We start from the raw sequence: 27,508 nt of genomic DNA, 5'->3' as shown, positions 1-27,508 counted from the left end.
TGCTGGAAAGGACCATTTAAAAAGAGAATATTTCAGCCAGAGCAGTAAAGATAGCAGTAGCATAGTATAAAAAAGGGTAATATAACCTAGTCTGTCTACTGTCAGACTGTACAATAACAGCCTCTAGCTCTTAAATGATTTCAAAGTCATCTTTTTTAACAATTCAGTTTTCCCATCAAGACAATAAGTGACCTGTAATTATGAATATAAGTGATACATTCTTATGCTGTTTTCGATGCAAATTTTAATGATGTAAATTCTGCATTTCTTCAGTTTTTCTGTAAAGTGAGCAAGAATGAAATATTGTGCAGAAGGCCCTTGTTCATTTTTGTGTCTCTTCCCAGTCCCTTCAGACTACACACCAGTCACCCCCCTTGTTCAGGTTGTCTAAACCATTTTTGGGTTTCTACCCAGTCCTTTCAGACTACACACCAGTCACCCCCCTTGTTCAGGTTGTCTAAACCATTTTTGGGTTTCTACCCAGTCCTTTCAGACTACACACCAGTCACCCCCCTTGTTCAGGTTGTCTAAACCATTTTTGGGTCGCCTCCCAGTCCTTTCAGACTACACACCAGTCACCCCCCTTGTTCAGGTTGTCTAAACCATTTTTGGGTCTCCTCCCAGTCCTTTCAGACTACACACCGGCCATCCCCCTTGTTCAGGTTGTCTAAACCATTTTTGGGTTTCTACCCATTCTCTTCAGACTATATACCTGTCAACACATTCTACTACACAGTGTTTTATTCTCACCTTACACACAAGAGAAGGCAGGCTGGAGTTAAAGTGAAGAGAGGAGGTAATAAGTCATATTTCAGATGCCGTGTAGAGAGGCTGTGTCCCAAATTGCACATTGTTCCTTATATAGTGCACTACTTTTGACCAGGGCCCCCATGGGAATCGAACCCACAACCCTGGTGTTGCAAGTGCCATAATCTACCAACTGAGCTACACTGCCTGCAGTGTTTTCATTACTCAGGTGCACCTTGTGCTGGGGACCAAAAAAAGGCCACTCAAATGTGCAGCGGTCACACAACAATGCCACAGACGTCTCACGTTTTGAGGGAGCATACAAACGGCATGCTGACTGCAGGAATATCCACCAAAGCTTTTGCTAGAGAATTAAGCCACCTTCAACATCGTTTTAGAGAATTTGGCAGTACATCCAAACGGCCTCACAACCACAGACCAGGTGTAATCAAGCTAGACCAATACCTCTACATCCGGCTTCTTCAGCTGCGGGATCGTCTGAGACCGGGGCGGCAGGGTAGCCTAGTGGTTAGAGCGTTGGACTAGTAACCGGAAGGTTGCAAGTTCAAACCCCCGAGCTGACAAGGTACTGAACAGGCAGTTAACCCACTGTTCCTAGGCCGTCATTGAAAATAAGAATTTGTTCTTAACTGACTTGCCTGGTTAAATAAAGGTAAAACAATTAAAGATACAATTAAAAAAAGACCAGCCAACTGGACAGCTGATGAAACTGTGTGCTCATCTTCCTCACAAGGGTCTTGACCGGACTGCAGTTCGGCGTCATGACTGACTTCAGTGGACAAATGCTCACCTTCGATGGCTACTGGCATGGTGGAGAAGTGTGCTATTCACGGATGGTTTCAACTGTACCGGGCAGATGGCAGACAGTGTGATTGGCGCTGTGGGAGAGCGGATTGCTGATGTCAACCTCTTGAACAGAGTGACCCAATGGTGGCTGTCGGGTTATGGTATGGCCAAGCATAAGCAATGGACAACAAACACATTTGCATTTTGAAAGCAGAGATACCGTGACGAGATCCTGAGGGCCATTGTCGTGCCATTCATCAGCTGCCATCACCTCATGTTTCAGCATGATAATGCACGGCCGCCATGAATTTCCTTCAATTGACTGATTGCCTTAAATGAACTGTAACTCAGTAAAACCTTTGAAATTGTTGCATGTTGCGTTTATATTTTTGTTCAGTCTAGCTAAATAGCATGACTGTTCATATGCTCAAGAGCAGCACTCAATTCAGCCCAAACCCCTCAACCCAGCTGTCATCATCTCTGCTCTAGCATTTGAATAATATTTGAGGATGCAAATAATCTAGTGTGTGTGTGAGCGTGTACGTGGCACCAAGTACAAAGTTCTCCCTATATAATGTTGCCTTTGATGGATTTAAGACGCTCTCTCTGAGTGTTTCATGTTCACATCGTTGTGTGTGTGTGTGTGTTTGTGTGTGTACAGTGCATGTCATCCTCTTGTGTCTTGGCCTTTGAAGAGCATCCAGTATGGTACACCTAGTCATGCCCTCCTGTCTCGGCCTCCAGTATTTATGCTGCAGTAGTTTATGTGTCGGGGGGCTGGGGTCAGTTTGTTATATCTGGAGTACTTCTCCTGTCCTATTCGGTGTCCTGTGTGAATCTAAGTGTGCGTTCTCTAATTCTCTCCTTCTCTCTTTCTTTCTCTCTCTCTCTCGGAGGACCTGAGCCCTAGGACCATGCCTCAGGACTACCTGACATGATGACTCCTTGCTGTCCCCAGTCCACCTGGCCATGCTGCTGCTCCAGTTTCAACTTCCACCTGACTGTGCTGCTGCTCCAGTTTCAACTGTTCTGCCTTATTATTATTCGACCATGCTGGTCATTTATGAACATTTGAACATCTTGGCCATGTTCTGTTATAATCTCCACCCGGCACAGTCAGAAGAGGACTGGCCACCCCACATAGCCTGGTTCCTCTCTAGGTTTCTTCCTAGGTTTTGGCCTTTCTAGGGAGTTTTTTGAGATATCAGCTGATGTACGAAGGGCTATATAAATACATTTGATTTGATTTGATGCTGCTGCCACTTGAGCCCACCCAATACCGCCCAACCCCTTAATGCTCAGGCCTGGTCTTAGGATTCGTCCCAAATCGTGACCTGCTAGCTACATAGTGCACTACTTTTGATCAGACGCATATGAGCCCTGGTCAAAAGTGCACTATGTAGGGAATACGGTGCCTTTTGGGACACATTCTCAGCCTTGATGTCTGAAGACTGGAAGGCCAAGTGAGTGGAGGGAGGGCTGTAACATGTCTTTTCACTAGCCATGACACAGAGCCCTCACTCATTCATCAACCCTCCAGTCACCAAGCAAGCAGCAAAGGACTCAGAAGCCAAAGGACAAGGCCAGGTCCATGTACTCCCACAGGACAATTAAACATCTCTTACTGGCCTTTGGAAAGAGAAGATGCAAAACGCCAATAGTTCAGGGTTTAAAGATGTCAAGGAGAGATGAGAGGTCATGTAGCCTACGTACAAAAACATGCAAACGACAATTTTTAAAACCTCAAGGAGAGAGCATTGTCCACAAAGGGATACCACAGAATTACATATACAGAGCATTCGGAAAGTATTCAGGCCTCTTTTCCACGTTTTGTTAAGATATAGCCTATTTCTAAAATGGATTAAATACAAATCCTCATAAATCTGCACACAATACCCCATAATGACAAAGAAAAAAAAAAGAAAAAAAAAGAAAAATATATATTTTTTTAAAGTATTAAGAAGCTTTGCTATGAAACTCTAAATTGAGCTCAGGTGGATGGTGTTTCCATTGATCATCCTTGAAATGTTTCTAAAACTAGATGATTGGAGTCCACCTGTGGTAAATTAAATTGATTGAACATTATTTGGAAAGGCACACACCTGTCAATATAAGGTCCCAGAGTGAACAGTGCATGTCAGCGCAAAAACCAAGCCATGATGTCAAAATAATTATCCGTAGAGCACCGAGACAGGATTGTGTCGAGGGACAGATCTGGGGAAGGGTACCAAAACATGACTGCAGCATTGAAGGTCCCCAAGAACACAGTGGCCGCCATCATTCTTAAATGGAAGACATTTGGAACCACCAAAACTCTTCCTAGAGCTGGCTGCCCGATCAAACTGAGCAATCGGGGGAGAAGGGCCTTGGTCAAAGAAGCAACAATAGATCTCACGGTAACTCTGACAGAACTCCAGAGTTCCTCTGTAGAGATGGGAGAAATTTCCAGAAGGACAACAATCTCTGTAGCACTCCACCAATCAGACCTTTATGGTACAGTGGCCAGACGGAAGTCACTCCTCAGTCAAAGGCACATGACAGCCGCTTGGAGTTTGCCAAAAGACACCTAAAGACTCTCAGACCATGAGAAACAAGATTCTCTGGTCTGATGAAACCAAGACAACTCTTTGGCCTGAATGCCAAGCATCACGTCTGGTGGAAGTCTGCCATCATCCTTACGGTGAAGCGTGTTGGGAGCATCATGCTGTGGGGAAGTTTTTCAGCAGCAGGGACTGGGAGACTAGTCAGGATCAAGGTAAAAATGAACGAAAGTAGAGAGATCCTTGATTAAAACCTAATCCAGAGCGCTCAGGACCTCAGACTGGGGCAAAGGCTCACCATCCAACAGGACAATGACCCAAAGCACACAGCCAAGACACTGCAGGAGTGGCTTTGGGACAAGTCTCTGAATGTCCTTGAGTGGCCCAGCCTGAGCCCAGACTTGAACCCAATCGAACATCTCTGGAGAGACCTGAAAATATCTGTGCAGCAACGCTCCCCATTCAACCTGACAGAGCATGAGAGGATCTGCAGAGAATAATGGGAGAAACCTCCCAAATACAGGTGGGCCAAGCTTGTAGCGTCATTCCCAAGGAGACGAGGCTTTAATCACAGCCAAAGGTGCTTCAACAAAGTACTGAGCAAAGGGTCTGAATAAATATGTAAATGTAGCATTTGACATAATTTCTAAAAACCTATATTTGCTTTGTCATTATGGGGTATTGTGTGTAGATATGTTGTTAAAAAAAAAATGTGGAAAGAGTGAAGGATGCACTGTATAATCCATTAATTAAAGGATATCTATGCCTTATTCGTACAATAAATGCAAAATGACAATGGTTTGTGTTTAAAAATCTCAGACAGAGAGAAAGGAGAGAAGGAGAGTCCTCGGACATACATGCAGTACACACAAAATGGCAATTGATCTGTTTTTAAGAGAAAAGTCAGAAGAGAGACCTTGTAAATACAGTACACATGAAATGACAATGATTGTGGTCCTCTGTAGCTCAGTAGGCAGAGCATGGCACTTACAATGCCAGGATAGTGGGTTCGATCCCTGGGACCACCAATACGTAAAATGTATGCATGCATGACTAAGTCGCTTTTGTTAAAGTGTCTGCTAAATGGCATATATTATATACAGTTGCAGTCAAATATATTGTCACCTTTGCACTTTTCTTAAATACTTCCCAATTTTTCAAAAATTTTTCTACAATTGAAAGAAACTTTGGGTCTCCACACCATGTTACGGGATTGCAGCACACCTTTAATTTTTTGTAAACTTCAGTTTACAATTTTCATTTAGAAAATAAAGGTTATGGGTCTTCCAGCAGGACAATGACCCCGAACACACGTCAATAAGCACCAAGGAATGGTTCAAGAAGTAACGCTGGACTATTCTCAATTATCGATCAAAGAGTCCAGATCTGAACCACATCCAAAACCTATGCCGAGATCTGAAAACAGTTTGCTGCTGAAGAGTGGGCCAATCGCCCAGTAGAAAGGTGCAGCGAGCTCATTAAAACTACAAGAAGCATTTGTCCGCAGTTATCTTGGCCAGAGGCTGTTCAACCAAGTACTAGCTCCGGGGTGCCAATAATTTTGGCCCTGTCATTTGTCTTTATAAAAACACACCAAAAAATTGTTAACCTAAGTTTATAGAAAATTGTTCTGCAATGTTGAAAATCAAATAAAAGTGTGGAGATCAAACTTTTTTTTTTTCAATTTCTACTTATTTTAGAAGAAAAAAGGGAATTATTTAAGAAAAGTACAAGGGTGCCAATATATTTGGTGACAAATGTATATTCAAAAGGGCTGTGAACTGTATACGTACATTCCAGCAGGTCAGCAAGGGTCTTGGTCCGGAGGGCCACTGGCCGTTTAGTTTTGTCGTTAGTGATCGCAAACTCCTGCATGCCCAGCTCCTCTGCAACTTTGGCCTGGGTACGGTTGTTGACCAAGGAGCTACGCAACAGCTGTGGAACACACACACATGCAGAAATCTAATTTAGCTCAAACACAGACATATCCAAGTCCCAGATGCACTTTTGCACATATTCCCCCCCCCAAAACAAAACAACAACAACAACAACAACAACATATAGACTAACACATCACAGATGCTTTACAGTGCAGGATATTCAATGTTTCACTCACATAAATATTACATTGTGACTCAAAGCTCTCCAGATGAAGATATGTCAAAACAAGACAAGTGCATTTCCTGCTCTAAAAGAGACAGCTGAAAACATGATGAATATAATTATAGCAGAGGGGAAAAGAGTACAGAAGTAGAGATGAGTTGAGAAAAAGGCTGTGGGACGTCTTGGCTAACTCAGTCTCAAAGACACACAGTCACATATAAAAAGCTACACATGTTGAATGAGCACTAATCTACTTGTAATCCATTTGAGTCAGAGTCTGTTTCTACTCTTGGTCAGGCCGGGACCATCACATCCTCAATAGAGCTTGCAGTCACTTAGCTATGCTTCACTGCAGAGCTTTTATCCCATTGATGTCACATCTACTCTCTTCCACTAACAAATATCTAACTGGAGATCTGATTTTACTTAGCAGCTTTTAGTTAAGACGTCTCTATGACAAATTGGTTCCAGAACTAACACTGTATGTTCTTTCTTTCTGACTGCAGAGAACGGAAGAAAAAGGAACCAAAAAATAAAGAGTGGCTTTTTCTTGGGGGGGGGGGGGGCATTCAATATTGATTGAAAATATGGAAAATTCATGAATGGAATGTTCCGGAGGTTACCTTATATAAGAGGCACACAGAAACACCCCTAATACCACACACACACACACACACTGTTACAGCACCATCAATATGGAGAAAGTCCATCTCTCTCCGTCTGTACTCTACTGCCATCACAGGGGAGAGAGAGCCTCCTATCAACAAAGGGCCTGCTATTAAAGACAAAGCCACTTTCCCATACAACAAATGGCTACCCAGCTCTCTTGTGCTCTCTCTTTCTCTCCCCCTGACACACTTTTTTCAGCACACAAAGACACGGGAAGAAAGAGGGAGGGACACAAAGAGGAGGGAGAGTTAAAGAGAGGTGCACTAGTAAGTGCAGTGGGGGAGTAAAGGATGCAGTGAATAACAGAGAAAACAAAGATACGTACACACTGCTGCTTATAGATGTTCATAGTAAAGGGACGAACCGACGGGGAGACAAAGATGGAGGGAGAGTGATGGAAAGCACAGAGAGAAAAAGAGGAGTGCAAGATGAGGAGGAAGAAGAGATGGAGAGACATTAGGGGTTTGCTTGGAAGTCCTTACTGTTAAGTGTCCTTCGTGGTGGTCGGGGAAATGGATGAAGAGGTACTCTGTAGCCACCAGCTGCATGATGGAGTCTCCAAGGAACTCCATCCTCTGGTTGTGGCCCCTGGAAGACAGGGGGAGAAGGGGTAGGGGTGAGGGAGGGAGGAGAGAGCGGTAGAGAGAAGCGGAGGCCGGGAGAGATGGGTAAAGAGGGGTGAGGGAGAGGGTTTATTCAGGTACACAGCATTTTGGCTTCAACTCAAAATGCGGCTTCAACTTTCAGTCAAACCCATGGGGGCTTTACATCTGTATGTTAAAGCTGCAATATGTAACTTTTTGGGTGACCTGACAAAATTCACATAGAAATGTGAGTTACAGATCTGTCAATCTCATTGAAAGCAAGTCTAAGAAGTAGTAGATCTGTTCTATGTGCACCATTTCTATGCTTCCCGTTTTTAAGTTCGTTTTTGCATCTTTTAATTTCGGATTTGTACACCAGCGTCAAACAACAGAAAATACAACATGTTGGGCTATGGAATATATATTTCACAGTGGTTTAGACGGTACAATGATTCTCTACACTTGTTTTCTCACATCCACTGAAATTAGGTGAACTATTAGAATTTTAGCAACTAGGAAATGGCAGAGGGATTCTGCATAGCGCATCTTTAAGAGTTGCGTGCTGAATGAGATGTCCTAAACCACTCATGTGCGCGCACGCACAAAGTCTATACGGTTACTGTTAAATAGAATTGCAAGCTTGGATTGGATAAATGATACCGCTGCATGTAGGCGAGTTTCAATTGATTGTGTTGCATTAACTAGGACAAGCAGACACGCACAGCACGTGTGCAAACACAGGCGTGCACAAAAACACCCTTTCCAACATTAAACCCCCACCCCTACTGATATCTATGGATGTGTTTGATCATCTTCAGTGAGTGACCGAGCATCATACTTTCTATGCAGTAGTACCATGCTGGACAGGGGGGTGCACTTTACTGTAACTGCAGTGTGGTAGGAGATGGAGGAGAGGCGCTGCGCAGCAATGCTCTTTAATTAAACAGAATTATAGATCAGTGTTGCAGATGTAGGTTGATGTTGTGCCAAGGAGCCAGGGCGGGTAGCACAGACCACAGTGAGAAGAGTGGATCCAAGGGGGAGATTTACATAGACATGGTTGCATCCCAAATGGCACCTTATTCCCTATTTAGTGCACTACTTTTGACCAGGGCCCATATGGCACTAGTTAAAAATAGTGCACTGAATAGGGCATTATTTGGGAAGCAGGCAGAGATGTGAGGATCAGCAGGTGAGAGCAGGAGAGTACAGTTAGAGATGAGGGGAGAGAGGAGTGAAGGAAGGGGGGAGAGAGGGGAGAGCATCACATCAAAGGTCAGAGATTATTGTCCCCTTTCTGTGGCGTCGGCTGGCGCGTTTTATGTTATGCGGCATATCTGAACTGGGAAATTCTTCTGGAATGTGCTTCATTAGGATGGTGAGAGCAAGAGCGCGAGAGAGAGAGCGAGCGAGAAAGCACGAAACGAGTGCTGCAGCATACTGTACCTCAAGATGTGTGTGTTAGATGTGAGTGAGCATGTGTTTGTGTGAGAGAAAGAAAAAGAGCGAGAGAGAAGACGAGAGAGAGAAAAAAAGCGAGAAGGCGTGTGAGAGAGGGTCGGGGAAGAAGAAAAGCATTTCAGTGTGAAAGGCACAAAGAGCCGTCCCTTATTCCCACCAACAGGAGGCACAATGCAGCGGTAGTAGTGGGTAGGTTAAGGGAGGGGAAAGCAAGGGGGAAATTAAAGTAAAGTGTGAATCCCAGGTCTTTATTCCGCCCTGACTTTCAACTAAAACACCTTTAACAGCTTTAGGAGCACCACGTTTCAGGGACGACTGTTCCATTTTGTAGCGCCTGTGGGAATGTATGACTGTGTGCAAGTGGCTTTTCTGCGACTTGGGAGTTCTATCTTTTAGGGGAATAGTGTTCCCCACAGCAGGGGTCCTGATCCGACCGGGGAGGCTACACAGTACATTCGGAAAATATTTAAAAATACAACCCTTCCCTTTTTCCACATTTTGTTACATTACAGCCTTATTCTAAAATAGATTAAATAAATGTTTTTCCTCATCAATCTACACACAATACCCCCTAATGACAAAGCGTAAACAGACAGACATAATTTAAAAATATTAAAATAAATTCCTTATTTAATTATGTATTCAGACCCTTTGCTATGAGACTGGATATTGAGCTCAGGTGCATCCTGCTCCCATTGATCATCCTTGAGATGTTTATACAACTTGATCGGAGTCCACCTGTGGTAAATTAAATTGATTGGACAACATTTGGAAAGGCACACACGTGTCTATGTAAGGTCCCACAGTGGACAATCCATGTCAGAGCAAAATTGTCCGTAGAGGTCCGAGACAGGATTGTGTTGAGGCACAGATCTGTGGAAGGGTACCAAAAAATGTCTGCAACATTGACGGTCCCCAAGAACACAGTGGCCTCCATCATCCTTAAATGGAATAAGTTTGGAACCACCAAGACTCTTCCTAGAGCTGGCTGCAGCCAAACTGAGCAATCGGGGGAGAAGGATCCTTGTCAGGGAGGTGACCGAGAACCCAATGATCACTCTGACAGAGCTACAGAGTTCCTCTGTGGAGATGGGAGAACCCTTCCAGAAGCACAACAATCTCTGGACCAATGCACCAATAAATAGAGTGGCCAGACAGAAGCCACTCCTCAGTAAAAAAGGCACATGACAGCCCGCTTGGCCCCTAAAGACTCTCAGACCATGAGAAACAAGATTTTCTGGTCTGATGAAACCAAGATTAAACACTTTGGCCTGAATGCCAAGCGTCACATCTGGAGGAAACCTGGCACCATCCCTAAGGTGAAGCATGGTGGTGGCAGTATCAGGCTGTGGGGATAATTTTCCAGCAGCAGAAACTGGGAGACAAGTCAGGAGAGAAAGAGAGAGAGAGAGAGAGAGAGATCCTTGATGAAAACCTGCTCCAGAGCGCTCAGGACCTCAGACTGGGGCGAAGGTTCACCTTCCAACAGGACAACAACCCAAACCACACAGCCAAGACAAAGAAGGAGTGGTTTTGGAATGTCCTTGAGTCTCTGAATGTCCTTGAGTGGCCCAGCCAGAGCCCGGACGTGAACCCAATCGAACATCTCTGGAGATACCTGAAAATAGCTGTGCAGCAACAATCCCTATCCAACCTGACAGAGCTTGAGAGGATCTGGAGAGAAGAATGGGAGAAACTCCCCAAACACAGGTGTGCCAAGCTTGTAGCGTCATACCCAAGAGGACTCAAGGCGGCAATCGCTGCCCAAGGTGCTTCAACAAAGTACTGAGTAAAGGGTCTGAATACTTATGTAAATGTGGTATTTCTGTTTTTTTATTTATTATATATTTTCCCCAAAAATTCTAAATCCGTATTTGCTTTGTCATTATGGGGTATTGTGTGTAGATTGACGGGGAAAAAAATGTTCCATCAATTTTAGAATAAAGCTGTAATGTAACATGTGGAAAAATTCAAGGGGTGTGAATTTCTTTCCAAATGCACTGTATATAACCTGAGCGGAGCGAAGCGGGAGGAGAGTAGTGGTGGAGCCTCTCGTGGTTTGGGATCATTGATCCTGGCAGCCATTGAGTGACCTAATCATTAGGGGCCTATGAGAAAAAAGGCTGCTTCCCAAATGGCACCCTAATCCCCTTTATATTGCACTACTTTCAGGTAAAAGGTATGACACTACATATGGAATAGTGTCCCATTTGGGAGGCAGCCGAGGGGATTTAGTGGGTAGAGACTGAGCTGGTCTCCGGTCTCTGGGATCTCTAAAAGGGGTGAACTCACAGCTCCACGTCCTCCAAGAGGTCAGCCTCTATCCATCTACTTCCACCACCATGACGTTACTGTGTCGGTGTGTGAGTGCGCGTGCCCGTCTCCTCTATTAACTGTACTTTCCTATTGTACAACCTTCATTCCAGTTTCCAGTGTAATGAGATCATTCTTAAGGTTGCCCTACATCAGAGGTGTCAGACTCACATTGCTACCGACCTCTTGTTCTCAATGAACACAATTCACACTATCTGAAGCTAGATTTGATTAAATTTCAAATTCAGTTCTATCAGCATCACATTTTAATCAATGATGAAGAATTGTGGGCGGTCTAATTATTTTATCATGAAAGGCTGGAAATGTTATATTATCTCCCCTCAGAGAGTCAAATCAGACGCACTGACAGCATTACAACGCTGCAGAATTTAGATGAGCTGGAGTCGGATGTTGGATCGGATATTGAGCTCGAAATCGACGTTACTGATGAAGAGTCATCTGTTTCTGATGTTCATTGAGCCTCCGTCTCCGATGCCTGAGCCTCACCGCAGAAAAACCAGAACTGAGCCAACATACGTTGATCCCAACTGCCACGGTGAGACAGAATTCTGGAATGAATGGCACGATTTGGGTAGAAAAGACTGACGAGAGCGCAACAAGGGGAACTTCACAAAGAGAGCAGGCCTTACACCTCAAGTAAAGAGACATTTCCAGAGCACTGGACATATCTCTTTGTTTATGTGCTGTCATGACGCTCCTGGGGGTGGGTCAAAGGCCTCAAATGAGCTTGGTATATAGCTTACAACCGGTTGGTCCGGTTTGGACACGTTAACACTCGGTTGTAAATTAGGCAGGAGGGGAATCTCTCCCTTTTCTGTTTTTGTGATGATAGGATTGTGATTTTAGTTCTCTAACGAGATCATAGCAGCCGCTATGAACAAGGCAGTTAACCCAATGTTCCTAGGCCGTCATTGTAAATAAGAATTTGTTCTTAACTGACTTGCCTAGTTAAATAAAGATTAAATAAAAAAATTGAAAATATACTTTGCCTCGTAACTAGACACGCCGGAGGGAGCTCAAACACCCCTTTTTACTCGAGGGTATAAAAGATTGAGTTAAAAATGAACATACCGTAAGAGTAAAACCACCAGCTGCGGCTAGGTCTTCAAGGGGTCGGAAACTTTCCAGAATCTTTCCGGGAATTTTACATGGGAAGTTAAGCCCGGTAATTTGGGGAATTATGGTTAAATTCATCAAAACAGTTAGCTTATAACAGTGAACTTCTAGGTTTTGTGGCATATTTTGGTTAAACTATCCCCAATTCAATGGAATTGCAACCCTCTGCATGAACAGTGCATTCGTCCATCACATGTGCAGTGCACTCTTCCATCACATGTGCAGTGCATTCTTCCATCAAATGTACAGTGCATTCTTCCATCACATGTACAGCTGATTCTCAAGATCTTGATAATTTGCAAATAAATTCATTAAAAATCCTACAATGTGATTTTCAGGATTTTTTCCCCTCATTTTGTCTGTCATAGTTGAAATGTTCCTATGATGAAATTACAGGCCTCTCTCATCTTTTTAAGTGGGAGAACTTGCTCAATTGGTGGCTGACTAAATACTTTTTTGCCCCACTGATATTCTTGTGTTTAATTCGGGAGATGGTAACTCGTTAACCTCTCTGGGATATGTGGGACACCATCCCACCTGGCCAAAATCCAGTGAAAATGCAGAGCCCCAATTCAAATAAAGTACTATTAAAAACTTGACTTTCATGAAATCACACATGCAATACACCAAACTAAAGCTACACTTGTTGTGAATCCAGCCAATGTGTCAGATTTCAAAAAGGCTTTACGGTGAAAGCAAACGATGCTATTATCTGAGGACAGCACCCCAGCAAACATTCACAGACAATCACATTTCAACACTCCAGGCGTGACACAAAACGCAGAAATAAAGATATAATTCATGCCTTACCTTAGATAAGCTTTTCTGTTGGCACAATATGTCCCATAAACATCACAAATGGTCCTCCTGATTAATTCCATCGATATATATCCAAAATGTCAATTTATTTGGAGTGTTTGATCCAGAAAAACACAGGTTCCAACTCGCGCAACATGACTAAAACATTTCTAAGTTACCTGTAAGCTTTGTCCAAACATTTCAAACTACTGTCCTAATACAACTTTAGGTATTTTTTTAATGTAAATAATCAATACAATTTAAGACGGCATTAACTGTGTTCAATACCGGAGGAAAACAAAGTGGAGCATGCTTTTCAGGTCATGCGCCTCTAACCAAGAGTACACTTCTCTCTAGCCTCGTTCTGAACAGTGATACTTCTTCATTTCTCAAAGGAAAAACCTTAATCAATTTCTAAAGACTGTTGACATCCAGTGGAAGCGATAGGAACTGCAAGAAAGTCCCTTCGAAATCTGGATTCCCAATGAAAGCCCATTGCCCGCCATATAAGTTATGTTATACTCACAGATATGATTCAAATGGTTTTAGAAACGTCAAGAGTGTCTTCTATCCAAATACGTGGGATACAGTATCTTGTCATGGCTATATTTCCACAACTATTTCTTAATGCAATTCATCATCTACAATTGTTTATGCACTATTTATCAAGCGTTGGTGCTTATGTTTGCACACCTTGTGGGTTGACATGCATCTGACGCGTTTGCAAAAGGAGACTTCCAGCAACGGTCTCAACATTCTCTAGCGGGTACTTTTAGGTTGAAAGGCCCAGAGGTTCTAGTGTTAAGGACATCGGAGTACTTACATTGGGCTTGACTAATGTGCAATCTAATTAAGCAATAAGGCACAAGGGGGTGTGGTATATGGCCAATATACCATGGCTAAGGGCTGTTCTTACGCAAAAAGCAACATGGCGTGCCTGGATAGAGCCCTAAGCTGTGGTTTATTAGCCATATACCACAAACCCCCGAGGTGCCTTATTGCTATTATAAACTGGTTACCAACGTAATTAGAGCAATACAAATAAATGTTTTGTCATGCATGCTGTCAGCGAATCAGCATTCAGGGCTTGAACCACCCCGTTTATAATAATACATTCAGAATTGGGGCGACAGGGTAGCCTAGTGGTTAGAGCGTTGGATTAGTAACCGGAAAGTTGCAAGTTCAAACCCCCGAGCTGACAAGGTACAAATCTGTCGTTCTGCCCCTGAACAGGCAGTTAACCCACTGTTCCTAGGCCGTCATTGAAAATAAGAATTTGATCGTAACTGACTTGCCTAGTTAAATAAAGGTAAAATAAAAATGTATAATGGGTTAGCATTGCAGGCATCTTTCTCTACCTTGAGGAGGACAACATTCAAAGGTAACCTTGACAGCTCAACTTCCAGCCCTCTAATCGACTTCAATGACCGTGAGTGGCGAGAGGATCTGACATTAAAGTGATGGTTTAAAACACACACTGACGCAGGCGCACACACGCCATGCGCACACGCTTAAACGTCCTAGTTGGTCATTTGGTTTAGCTGTCCAGCTCACTATTGTGTTGTTAACATTTCACTATTGTGAATGTATCAAACGTTTAAGCCTTGTGTACAGTGAAGCACATCTCCTAAAAGCCTACATGACTCGTGCAATTACGTTCCATTACATGTCATTTTTAACACAATGCTACAGTACAGTTGGTGAAAATCTAATAAAGACAGCTTGCTGTCGAAACATTGCTGAATAAAGTATTGCATCAGTGTGCAGCTTTTATTTTGCTTTTAAAATAATAATAATAATGCTACAGTGTAACACCAAAGGTAACAATGCTAATCTCGAGACAAGTATGATTCATACAGACTTACTCAATAACACATTGTTTACACTTGAGTAAAAACACCCATTCTTCACACTATTTTTCTACAGTAAGTTGCAAGCAATGAAAGCCTTCTATAAACGGTGAGAAGCAGGCAGAGAAACACAGTGGTTCTTCACTCAATTGAAATCCTTAATGTCAGAAACTTTATAAAATCAATGATTTCCCCATTATTTTAGACATGAAGTTTGATTTGATATATAAGCCTTTTGAGACTATTATATTGATGTTGGCATCTGAAATGAACTCTGGGGTCAAATCAAGTCAAAGAACATCTCAAACATTCGCAAAAAAAAAGTGTATCCATAACACAGGAAGTGTCAATTAAAGTAAATAACCTGTAGCAATAAACTAAGAAAGAGAGAGAACGAGGGAAAGAATGAGAGAGGGAACGAAAGAGAGAAACAAAGAGAGAAATTAACAGAGGGAGAGAGGGAAAGACCATTCGCACGAGAGAGAATGAATAAGAACCAAAGCCTCGGGCCAGCTAGTAAATATAATCAACATTTAAAAACTAAATTTCCCATGGGGGAGCGGGGCTGTGACCTCACTAGCGGAGTCAGGCAATGGCTGGAGAGGGGTTTTAGTGTCCCCTGGGAAGACCCAGGATTAGGCAGTGGGACAACTACGAGTTCCACAGTCCATCAATCACTATGGTACTGGGACGGAGGATAGACCGGGGAGCCACACACGCAAGCACACACGCACCCCTCCCATACTCACAGTGTGAGGTGGTTGAAGCCCACGGTCCTCAGTGTGAAAGCTCTGGCCAGCAGGCGACAGTGTGTGAACATAACACCGATGGTGTCCTCAAAGTCTGTCAGCTTCTGAAGCACCGGAGACGTCTCGATCAGCTGCCTGTCCGTCTGCGGCTCCTGCACCTGGTAAAACACAACACAGCATTTACAGCTAAACACCGCATGAAAAGAGCGGCACCTCCGTGGCATTCAGCTGTGGTTAGAGCAGGGATAGGCAAGTCTGGATCTGAAGGGTAGGTAGAAGACTAGAGGTGAGCAAACTTCCTGGCTTGAGGGCCACATTGGGATTTCAGAATTCAACGGAGGGCCTTTCAGATTTGATTTTACTGATTCCTTTGCGGGCCAGGAATAGGGCAGTTATTTGAAAATATAAGTTCAGTGCAATAGGGTTTTAACAGAGACAGAACACTGCATAATAATGATGACCTCCCTTATTAGGGGAAGGGATATGCTAGAACGCATGTGTGAAATCAGGAGAGGGCTGTGTGTGTGTGTTAAATCAGGAGATGCACTAGGTCTAATAGATGCATTCATCAGCCTCTAGCAGAGAGCAGTATCTGCAGTTGAAGTCAGAAGTTTACATACACCTTAGCCAAATACATTTAAACTCAGTTTTTCACAATTCCTGACATTTAATCCTAGTAAAAATTCCCTGTCTTAGGTCAGTTACGATCAACACTTTATTTGAAGAATGTGAAATGTCAGAATAATAGTAGAGAGAATGATTTATTTCAGCTTTTATTTCTTTCATTACATTCCCAGTGGGTCAGAAGTTTACATACACTCAATTAGTATTTGGTAGCTTTGCCTTTAAATTGTTTAACTTGGGTCAAACGTTTTGGGTAGCCTTCTACAAGCTTCCCACAATAAGTGGGGTGAATTTTGACCCATTCCTCCTGACAGAGCTGGTGTAACTGAGTCAGGTTTGTAGGCCTCCTTTCTCGCACACGCTTTTTCAGTTCCGCCCACACATTTTTTATAGGATTGAGGTCAGGGCTTTGTGATGGCCACTCCAATACATTTACTTTGTTGTCCTTAAGCCATTTTGCCACAACTTTGGAAGTATGCTTGGAGTCATTGTCCATTTGTGGCCAAGCTTTAACTTCTGACTAATGTCTTGAGATGTTGTTTCAATGTATCCACATAATTTTCTTTCCTCATGTTGCCATCTATTTTGTGAAGTGCACCAGTCCCTCCTGCAGCAAAGCACCACCACAACATGATGCTGCTCCAGGGCTTCACGGTTGGAATGGTGTTCTTCGGCTTGCAAGCATCCCCCTTTTTCCTCCAAGCATAACTATGGTCATTATGGCCAAAAAGTTCTATTTTTGTTTCATCAGACCAGAGGACATTCCTCCAAAAAGTATGATCTTTGTCCCCATGTGCATTTGCAAAACGTAGTCTGGCTTTTTATGGTGGTTTTAGCACAGTGGCTTCTTCTGTCGGAGCGGCCTTTCAGGTTGTCGATATAGGACTCGTTTTGCTGTGGATATAGATACTTCTGTACCTGTTTCCTCCAGCATCTTCAGAAGGTCCTTTGCTGTTGTTCTGGGATTGATTGCACTTTTCGCACCGAAGTATGTTCATCTCGAGGAGACAGAATGAGTCTCCTTCCTGAGCAGTATGATAGTCAAAAGTAGTACACTATAGAGAGAGTAGGGTCCCATTTGGGACATATTCATAATTTAAATTTAGACATTGACCTTGTTAGCTTCACATGTATAGCAAGTCAGTGAAGACCAAATTCTTATTTACAATGAAGGTCTACCCCGGCCAAACTTCGATGATGCTGGGCCAATTGTGTACCGCCCTATGGGATTCCTAATCATGTCCGGTTGTGATAGAGCCTGGAATCAAACCAGGGTGTCTGTAGTCATGCCTCTAGCACTGAGCTGCAGTGCCTTGAGACCTCTGCGCCACTGGGAGACCCATAGGGCGGCGCACAATTGGCCAAGTGTCGCCGCCATTGCAAATAAGATTTTGTTCTTAACTGACTTGCCTAGTTAAATATATATATTTTTAATTTTTAAAGTTGGATGGATGTCCTTTGGATGGTGGACCATTCTCGATACACAAGGGAAACTGTTTTGCGTGAAAAACCCAGCAGCATTGCAGTTCTTGACACACACAAACTGGTGCGCCTTGCACCTACTACCATACCACTTTCAAAGGCACTTAAATATTTTGCATTGCCCATTCACCCTCTGAATGCCACACATACACAATCCATGTTTCAATTGTCTCAAGGCTTAACAATCCTTATTTAACAGGTCTCATCCCCTGAATATACACTGATTGGAGTGGATTTCACAGGTGACATCAATAAGGGATCATAGCCTTCACCTGGATAGTCTCCGTCATAGAAAGAGCAGGTGTTCCTAATGTTTTGTACACACAGTATATATTCCATTGAGCACTGGAGAGCAGTAAATATTGCACATTGTTCCTCTGAGTTTACCTGCTTTCATTGAAGCAATATAGACTAAGCAGTGGTGGAATAGCTAGACGCCAAGTGTCAAACAGACAGAGTGGTTGGTTGCCAACTCTACATTTTAATTGGACGGCTGCTGGAAATGTCATGGTTCCGTCTTCCCACTTTAGCCCCAAAGAAGGCTTTCACATCTGCCTTCCTCTTAATTAACGACAACTGTTTAAATGCCATGCGTCACCACTAACGGCATTTGACGAGTCCAGCATTCATAACACTGTATCACACAAACACATACTTTTAGTCTGGCATTTAGTTTGACACATTTTTTTTATGTGGAGTTTTTCTAAGGGGATGATGGCTGGCCTGCTAGCAACGGTTCAAAAGGAAAAATCAATCATGAAAAATAAAAACAATGTGGAAAAATGACCAGGTTCAATGCGGAAGACACATTTTGGTTGAATGCATTCAGTTACGCAACTGACTAGGTATCCCCTTTCCATAATAAAGTGTAAATCTGAGCACACTCCGGCCCAGGTGGCTCTCTGATAGGGCTGGGAATTGCTAAGATATCATCCCAATACTTAGGTGGTGATACGATAGTATCAAGTATTGCCATTCTCGCGATTTCATATGTATTGCGATTTGATACTGTGATTTAATTGTGATATGTTCCAAACACACTGCTCACTATATGGCTGCTGCAGAGAGACAAGAGCATGAGAAAACGAGTTTTGACCAATCAAGGAAATAAAAGTGCTGAAAACATGTTGGCCCAATATTTAAAAAGTTGGAGAACAAGCTATAGGATGAAAAATACCGACTAGCGCCAGCTAACGAAGTCAAAAAGTCCCCCCCCCCCCCCCATCACAACTCTGAGCACTCACAGTCCTGGCCTAAAGCATGGAAAGTAGTCTCAGTCTCCGTATTCATACTCATTCACACTGAACCAAAAGGGGATGTGAAGCTTGCGTTGCGTGTTGACGTGAATGACACAGTGGTAAATGATTTCGGAGAGCCGAGGGGGGTGATGAGGCAGGTGCTGGTGCAGAGAGAGAGAGCAGAGGGGAACAGGGAGGACATGAAGATGTGCATGTTGTCAACCAGGAATCGTTCTGCTCTGTTCACTTTCTCCACAGACTGACTGAGCCAGGAGCGCTGCGCAGGCAGGCAGCACTTAGCCATGGTGCTTATGCTAATGTAGCACATGGGCCAACAGACACAGAGGTGCACGCACACACCATTACTACAGAACAGGATCCTGGAGATGGCTTGGCATCACCATAAGCCTGGGCCTCTTTATTGGTGAATCTCTTCACCAACTAACTCCTGACGATCATCAGCCTTCATGTCCTGCCTGGAGTCAAAGAGGCACCTGGTAACCCTGCGGGCTGAGAGAGAAAGATACACCTGGTAGCCCTTTAGGCTGAAAGACACCTGGAAACCCTTTAGGCTGAGAGAGCGAAAGAGGTACCTGGTAACCCTTTAAGGTCAGAGAGAGAGCCTTTGTGCCAGATGTGGATTCTCTCTGCTAACCAACTTCACCAACATTACCAAAAACAGATGTCTTCACTTAAATAATAATCTTATTGTAAATTGATTAACTCATGTTAAAGGTCTTTGAAATCAAGCGTACATAAACTAAGCCAGCCACACAAGGTAAGTAGGAGAGGGAGACCACCCTGACTAACCCACAGCAGACTGAATCAGGGTGGAAATATGGAGAGATGGAAGGATGGCCTTTTGCTCCAAACCTCGTAATTACCCAGGAGTGGTCCCTCCCTGACCGCTGAGGATTGTGGGATTGACCTCAAGGCTTCACCCTGACCTCAAAGGCTGCTGGTGGGAAGGGCATGGCTGAAATTACCATCAGCTGCCATCGTTAGAAGCTAGTAACAAGTCAAGAATGAGTGGCTGGAGCATTTTGGTAAAACAAAGACAATAAGTGGAACTGACACACAAAAACACAAGCACGCGCGTACACACACACACAAGCAGTGTTTGGGTCCCTGGAGGCCCCATGTGATTTGGGACTGGAGAATAATCCTGTTACACCATCTTTGATCTCTTCTTCCAAATCCTGATTTCAAACAAACATGCTCTTCACTCTACAACCCAATGTTTCTAGGCAGATCATGCAAAGCAAGGGGGAGAGAGAGAGAGGCAGAAAGAAAGAATTAGACAGTATGAGGAGAGAAAGAAAGAGAATCAAATATATCGAAAGAGAATAAAAGTTACAGAGCGACAGAGACAGAGCATGAAAGAGCGAGAGGGTGTCTGGGTAACAGTAAGAAAGAGAAAGAGGATTATGGAGAGCAGAAACAGCAGCGAGACAACAGAGCGAACTCGCTAGAAATGGAGTGTGTTCACACAACACACCGCCCCTGCTGCACCGATACATACGATACGTTTCTGCTTTAGGCACACGCCAGACACACAGACGTGTGCTACTGTCTTCTACTGTCTTAGCAGCATTTACATTGATCATATCCCACAGCAGACAGCAAAACTCATGTGGAGAGGATAACTGGAGAAGTGTGTGTGTGTGTGTGTGTGAGGGAAAGCTGTGCTCTATGGGGAGGGGGGCCTTACAAACACTATATATGCAAAAGTATGTGGACACCCATTCAAATGAATGGGTTTGGCAAGGTAAAAATCTGTCGTTCTACCCCTGAACAAGGCAGTTATCCCACTGTTCCCAGGTAGGCTGTCATTGTATATACAATATCCATTCTGAGCATTGCAGGGATAAACAGACAAATAGATTATTTCCAACCAACCTGCAGAGGATGGGGCGGGTAGTTGAGCCACACTTCTCGGAGGTCCTGTAAAAGGGGAGATGAGGAGAGATGGAAAAGAGGGGGGAGAGAGGTTACTGAGCGATTTTTTTTGGGAGAAGCCTTCATAACTCCATGGAGGGAGATACAATAACAGAAAGTGTACCAAATGGCACCATACTGAAGTAGTGCACTAGTGCCTTTGGAAAGTAATCAGACCCTTTGACTTTTCCCACATTTTGTTACGTTGTAGCCTTATTCTAAAATTGATTAAAAAAAAAAAACTCTGCAGCAATCTATACCCAATACCCCATAATGACAACAAAAACAGGTCAAGACATTTTTCCAAAGTATTAAACACACAAAACAGAAATACTTAATTTACATAAGTATTCAGACCCTTTGCTTTGAGACTCGAAATTGAGCTCAGGTGCATCCTGTTTCAATTGATCATCCTTGAGATGTTTCTACAACTTGAATAGAGTCCACCTCTAGTAAATGAGCCATGAGGTCGAAGGAATTGTCTGTAGAGCGCCGAGACAGGATTGTGTCGAGGCACAGATCTGGGGAAGATTACCAAAACATTTCTACAGCATTGAAGTTCCCCAAGAACACAGTGGCCTCGATCACACTTAAATGGAAGAAGTTTGGAACCACAAAGACTCTTCCTAGAGCTGGCTGCCCGGACAAACTGAGAAATCGGAGGAGAAGGGCCTTGGTCAGGGAGGTAACCAAGAACCCAATGGTCACTCTGACAGAGCTCCAGAGTTCATCTGTGGAGATGGGAGAACCTTCCAGAAGGACAACCATCTCTGCAGTACTCCACAAATTAGGCCTTTATGGTAGAGTGGCAAGACTGAAGCCACTCCTCAGCTAAAAGCCACCTAAAGACTTTCAGACCATGAGAAACAAGATTTTCTGGTCTGATGAAACCAAGATTGAACTCTTTGGCCTGAATGCCAGCGTCACGTCAGGACGAAACCTTGCACCATCCCTACAATGAAGCATGGTGGTAGCAGCATCAGGCTATGGGCATGTTTTCAGTGGCAGAGACTGGGAGACTAGTCAGGATCGACTAGGAATGATGAACGACGCAAAGCACAGAGAGATCCATGATGAAAACCTGCTCCAGAGCGCTCAGGACCTCAGACTGGGGCGAAGGTTCACCTTCCAACAGGATAACGACCCTAAGCACACAGCCAGGACAAAGCAGGAGAGGTTCGGGACAAGTCTCTGAATGTCCTTCAAATCAAATCAAATGTTAGTTGTCACATGTGCCGAATACAACAGGTGGAATGCTTTCTTACAAGCCCTTAACCAACAATGCAGTTTTAATAAAATAAAATAACAAATAATTAAGGAGCAACAATAAAATAGTAGTGAGGTTATTTACAGGGGGTTCCAGTACAGAGTCAATGTGTTATATACAGGGGGCAACGGTTAGTTGAGGTAATATATACATGTAGGTAGAGGATAATAAACACAGTAGCAGCTGCCTAACAATAGGGGGTGGGGACAATGCAAATAGTCCAGGTAGCCATTTCATTAACTGTTCAAGAGTCTTATGGCTTAGGGGTCGAAGCTGTTAAGAAGCCTTGTAGACCTAGACTTGGCGCTCTGGTACCGTTTGGTGGCTGGGGAATGTGCCACATTTTTGGGCCTTCCTCTGACACCGCCTGGTATAGAGGTCATGGATGGCAGGAAGCTTGGCCCCAGTGATGTACTGGGCCGTACACACTACCCTCTATAGTGCCTTGTGGTCAGAGGCAGTGCAGTTGCCATACCAGGAGGTGATGCAACCAGAGGGGGGAATACGCATTTTCCTGCCCTCTTCACGACTGTCTTGGTGTTTGGACCATGATAGTTTGTTGGTGATGTGGACACCAAGGAACTTGAAGCTCTCAACCTGCTCCACTACAGCCCTATCGATGAGAATGGGGGCTTGCTCAGTCCTCCTTTTTCTGTAGTCCACAATCATATCCTTTGTCTTGATCAGGGGAGATGATTGTGGACTACAGAAAAAGGAGGACCGAGTACAACCCCATTCTCATCGATCAGGGCTGTAGTGGCCCAGCCAGAGAACGGACTTGAACTCAATCAAACTTGTCTGGAGAGATCTGAAAACAGCTGTGCAGGAATGGCTCCCCATCCAACCTTACAGATCTTGCAGAAGATCTGCAGAGAAGAATAGGGGAAACTCCCCAAATACAGGTGTGCCAAGCTTGTAGCGTCAAACCCAAGAAGACCTGCGGCTGTAATCACTGCCAAAGTTGCTTTAACAAAGTACTCAGTAAAGCATCTGAATACTTAGGCAAATTTCAGTTTTTAAACCTGTTTTTGCTTTGTCATTATGGCGTATTGTGTGTTGATTGATGATGGGGGAAAAAAACACTATTTAATCCATTTAGAATAAGGCTGTAACCTAACAACATTTTGAAAAAGGGGTCTGAATGTGTTCTGAAGGCACTAGTGCCTTTTAAAATAGTGGACTATATAGGGAATATGGTGCCATTTCAGACACAGCCTGAAGCATCTGCTGCCTGGTGTCTGACTGACTGTGTGTCTGCATCCCAAATGGCACCCTATTCCCTACATAGTGCACTACTTTTGACCAAAACACTATGTAGGGACTAGGGTGCCATTTGAGACGCAGCCTGAATGAGTCAGCAGCTTGTCATTCTGAGCACAGAGGTCTCCTCAATGACCATTAGAACACCAGGGGAAGGCACGCACACACTAAAAACACACATTTGAAAGCTCCCATCGCCCCACACTGACAGACAGTGCCCTCCTTTTCCTCGGCCTGTGGAGAGAGATATGCATTTGTGCTGTGTGTTCCTCCCGTTCGGTCACTTAGTCTCGCTGTGTGCCACGCTGCATTAACGCCGGTGAGATGGGCTGGTTGCTAGGGAGACAGGTCGTCAGGACCCAATTTGGTGTTGGTGTCATATTGGGTGAGTCATTCCAGAGAGAGACAGGGGGAGAGACACGGAGGGACAGAGACAGAGAAATGACAGCCGGTGACATTGTCTGTCATAAGGGATTTCCCAAGTGGAAAAAAGATCAACCATTAAAGATAAGAACCATTCCAAGTGAGTTTGGCCAGATGGAGCATAGGGCTGGACGATATGGCTTAAAAATTGTCCCGATATTATTATTTAAAAAAATTTTTTTTACTTATGGGCAATTCACATTTTCTCTCTAAATAAACTTTTCAGGTCAATTAAAATGTCAAATGCTGCAAGGTTCTGTATTTATTTTCTTAGTCAACCTTGTGTTCTGTTTCGTTGGGTTCTAGAACGTAGCCCTGTTTCTTTGTGTTCCTGAACGTAGCCCTGTTTCTTTGTGTTCCTGAACGTAGCCCTGTTTCTTTGTGTTCCTGAACGTAGCCCTGTTTCTTTGTGTTCCTGAACGTAGCCCTGTTTCTTTGTGTTCCTGAACGTAGCCCTGTTTCTTTGTGTTCCTGAACGTAGCCCTGTTTCTTTGTGTTCCTGAACGTAGCCCCGTTTCTTTGTGTTCCTAAACGTAGCCCCGTTTCTTTGTGTTCCTGAACGTAGCCCCGTTTCTTTGTGTTCCTGAACGTAACCCTGTTTCTTTGTGTTCCTGAACGTAGCCCTGTTTCTTTGTGTTCCTGAACGTAGCCCTGTTTCTTTGTGTTCCTGAACGTAGCCCTGTCTTTCCTTTTTGTTCATTGATTTTACCTGTGTTAGTTACCTGGTCTCATCAGCACCTTATTTAGTTCAGTTCATACATCCTTCCGAGAGCAACTTCTCCCAACCATCCAGGAACAGTTTGGTGACGAACAATGCCTTTTCCAGCATGATGGAGCACCTTGCCATAAGGCAAAAGTGATAACTAAGTGGCTCGGGGAACAAAACATCGATATTTTGAGTCCATGGCCAGGAAACTCCCTAGACCTTAATCCCATTGAGAACTTGTGGTCTATCCTCAAGAGACGGGTGGACAAACAAAAACCCACAAATTCGGACAAACTCCAAGCATTGATTATGCAAGACTGGGCAGCCCTCAGTCATAATGTGGCCGAGAAGTTAATTGACAGCATGACAGGGCGGATTGCAGAGGTCTTGAAAAAGAAGGGTCAACGCTGAAAATATTGACACTTTGCATCAACTTCATATAATTGTCAATAAAAGCCTTTGACACTTATGAAATGCTTGTAACTATACTTCAGTATTCCATAGTGACATCTGACAAAAATATCTAAAGACACTGAAGCAGCAAACTTTGTGGAAATCAATATTTGTGTCATTCTCAAAATTGTGGGCCACGACTGCACTAAGCCTTTTCCTAGCTCGTTTGTGAGAACCAGTTAGAGCCTTCAGTCGTAGTTGTTTCACCTGCCTGTTTGCCTACCTGTGTATGACCATGATTACTGCCAGCTGCGAAGGCGAAATAAAGACCTGCTGCGCGCTGCGTGTGAATCTACACCCTTTTCTCCCTGAGTATTCATTACAGATACACTGCATTTAAAACAGTCAGCAATAATCTAATGAATCCAGGGCTTGTGAAATTACCCCTATGCTAAATACAAGCCCCCCACAACCATTAACCAAGATTAACTAAGAAATTGTATTATTTTGATCAAAATAGATTAACCTGCTTTTTAAAATCATTTTTTTAACAATAATCACTGATCTGGCTTTCAAGTCAGTCTTTGAAAATGGCCTTTATGTAAAAAATAAAATCAGTACCACGCATAATGCACATGAACTAATAATGACTAACTTATTGTCGCAGGCATCATAGAAAATTAACACAGTTCTCTCAAGAACAAGCCCACGTGCTCGTGAGTAGCCAGCAAATCTTGATACTTCCAGTTTAGCAAACGTGGATCTACTTGCTAGTTAAAAAGGCAGGACAGTTGAATTGTTACGAACCCACCCCTGTGTCTGTCTCCAACTGCAGCCTGTCCACTTTGTTCAGATATTGAAATCAAGTGGCTTGACTTATCTCTCACATGTATAAAACACAGACTAGACAGCTAGTATAACAGTCTTTGGGTAAAATGCTACTAGCGGTACGGCAAAATGAGCATTCATTTGACCAGAATTAATGTTGATACTCCCGTATTAGTAGTGATGACACATAAAAGGGTATTGTCAGAGAGGATAACTTCTCAATGTGTATCGGTGTCTATTTGACCGATTCCGTTGGGCCAAACCTCAAATGCAATTTGTGAGTTGAAACAGCTTGCCAGAGGTAGAAGTGATCTTTCATCTTTGTTTTTGTGAGTGGCAGGGGGAGGGACTTGCTGTGTATGTAAACATAGAGGAAGAGGTGAAGCGAGGGGTTTCACTCTTGACAAAAAATCTGTCCAAACATAAGCCACATGTATTTCTACGGGGTTATTTTGGACGTAAACTTGTCGCCTGCCAACCCGACTTTGGGGCAGCGACTACAATTGTTAGGGCGGAGACATGAGCATCTCATCATTACATTACATTACAGATCTCTGGTGTAAATGGGAAGGCGCACACAGCACAGAGGGAGTGAAGGAGATGAGACCAAAAAGACAGCATGAGAACAAGAAGACACAAAAGCACATGAAAACGAAAATAAATCAATAAAACAAAACCTTGATTCTTGCAAATACAGGCATTTGGAATATCGTGCAAAGACAAACATTCAAATTGATTTGATATATCGGCCCAACATAATGGAGCACACACACCTCAGCAACCCACCAATCATACTGTCTTCATGGCAAGGCACTGAAAAAAATGTATGAACGTGCTCAATATGTTTGAGCAAATGCTTCAATTCGTTTTCACATCTGTTCACGGGTAATAAGGCTGTAAGTACATATCACGTATTGAGTCAGCTTCGTATTGAGTAAGAAACCATGCAATGGGTTCTTCAGCCCTGGCATCACTCAGGAGGCAAGTCAATAACACTAGAGATGCTTTCAGGTGAACACTGGACTCAACACAAGACACACACCCACACAAATGAGACAGATGCACAGACACACACACAACAGATACACACACCCTCTCTTTCACTTACTCATACACACACAAACTCCGGTGTGTGTAGTCTCTGATCAAGGATGTGATTAAAATGGGAACGTGGGGCGCACGCAGACCCACCAGCCACATATAGACCAGAAGCACTAATGTTTCAATTACAGGCGGCGTCCCTAAGACAAGCCAGACAACAGGTTTAAATGATTACGCCCGCATCGAGTGGGGATTTAAGAATAACGTTTTCCTGACCAAGCTTGCGAGGTATAATTACAGGGGACAAATCATCAGTGGGTAGCTACGGATGAGTGAATCACGGCAGTTGGAAGGAAGATGGAGATTTCTCTCTCTCTTTCTCCCACTTCGTCTCTGTCCCTCTAAAGCGCCCATCCTCTCTAGTCATTTCCATCTCTCTCTCTCTCTCTCTCTCTCTCTCTCTCTCTCTCTCTCTCTCTTTCTCTCTCTCTCTCTCTCTCTCTCTTCTCTCTCTCCTCTCTCTCTCTCTCTCCTCCTCTCTCTCTCTCTC

General features: G+C 43.7%; 1 protein-coding gene across 5 annotated transcripts in view; it reads right to left on the bottom strand.

Annotated features, from left to right (window-relative positions):
• The window catches only part of drosha (drosha ribonuclease III), a 148,130-nt gene that overhangs the window by 35,865 nt on the left and 84,757 nt on the right, over window positions 1-27,508 (bottom strand). For all 5 annotated transcript variants that reach the window (XM_031796306.1, XM_031796304.1, XM_020507411.2 and 2 more), the window contains exons 24-27: window positions 21,002-21,046; window positions 15,759-15,916; window positions 7,349-7,454; window positions 5,888-6,029 (exon numbers count right to left, since the gene is read on the bottom strand). In XM_031796306.1, the coding sequence (XP_031652166.1) occupies window positions 5,888-6,029; window positions 7,349-7,454; window positions 15,759-15,916; window positions 21,002-21,046 (451 nt within the window). The remainder of the gene's footprint in view (window positions 1-5,887; window positions 6,030-7,348; window positions 7,455-15,758; window positions 15,917-21,001; window positions 21,047-27,508) is intronic.

Source organism: Oncorhynchus kisutch, linkage group LG18 (genome assembly GCF_002021735.2).
Source record: "Oncorhynchus kisutch isolate 150728-3 linkage group LG18, Okis_V2, whole genome shotgun sequence".
Classification (NCBI taxonomy): domain Eukaryota; kingdom Metazoa; phylum Chordata; class Actinopteri; order Salmoniformes; family Salmonidae; genus Oncorhynchus; species Oncorhynchus kisutch.
Note: the sequence above shows the minus strand (reverse complement) of the source record. Positions and strands in the feature narration are given on the sequence as shown.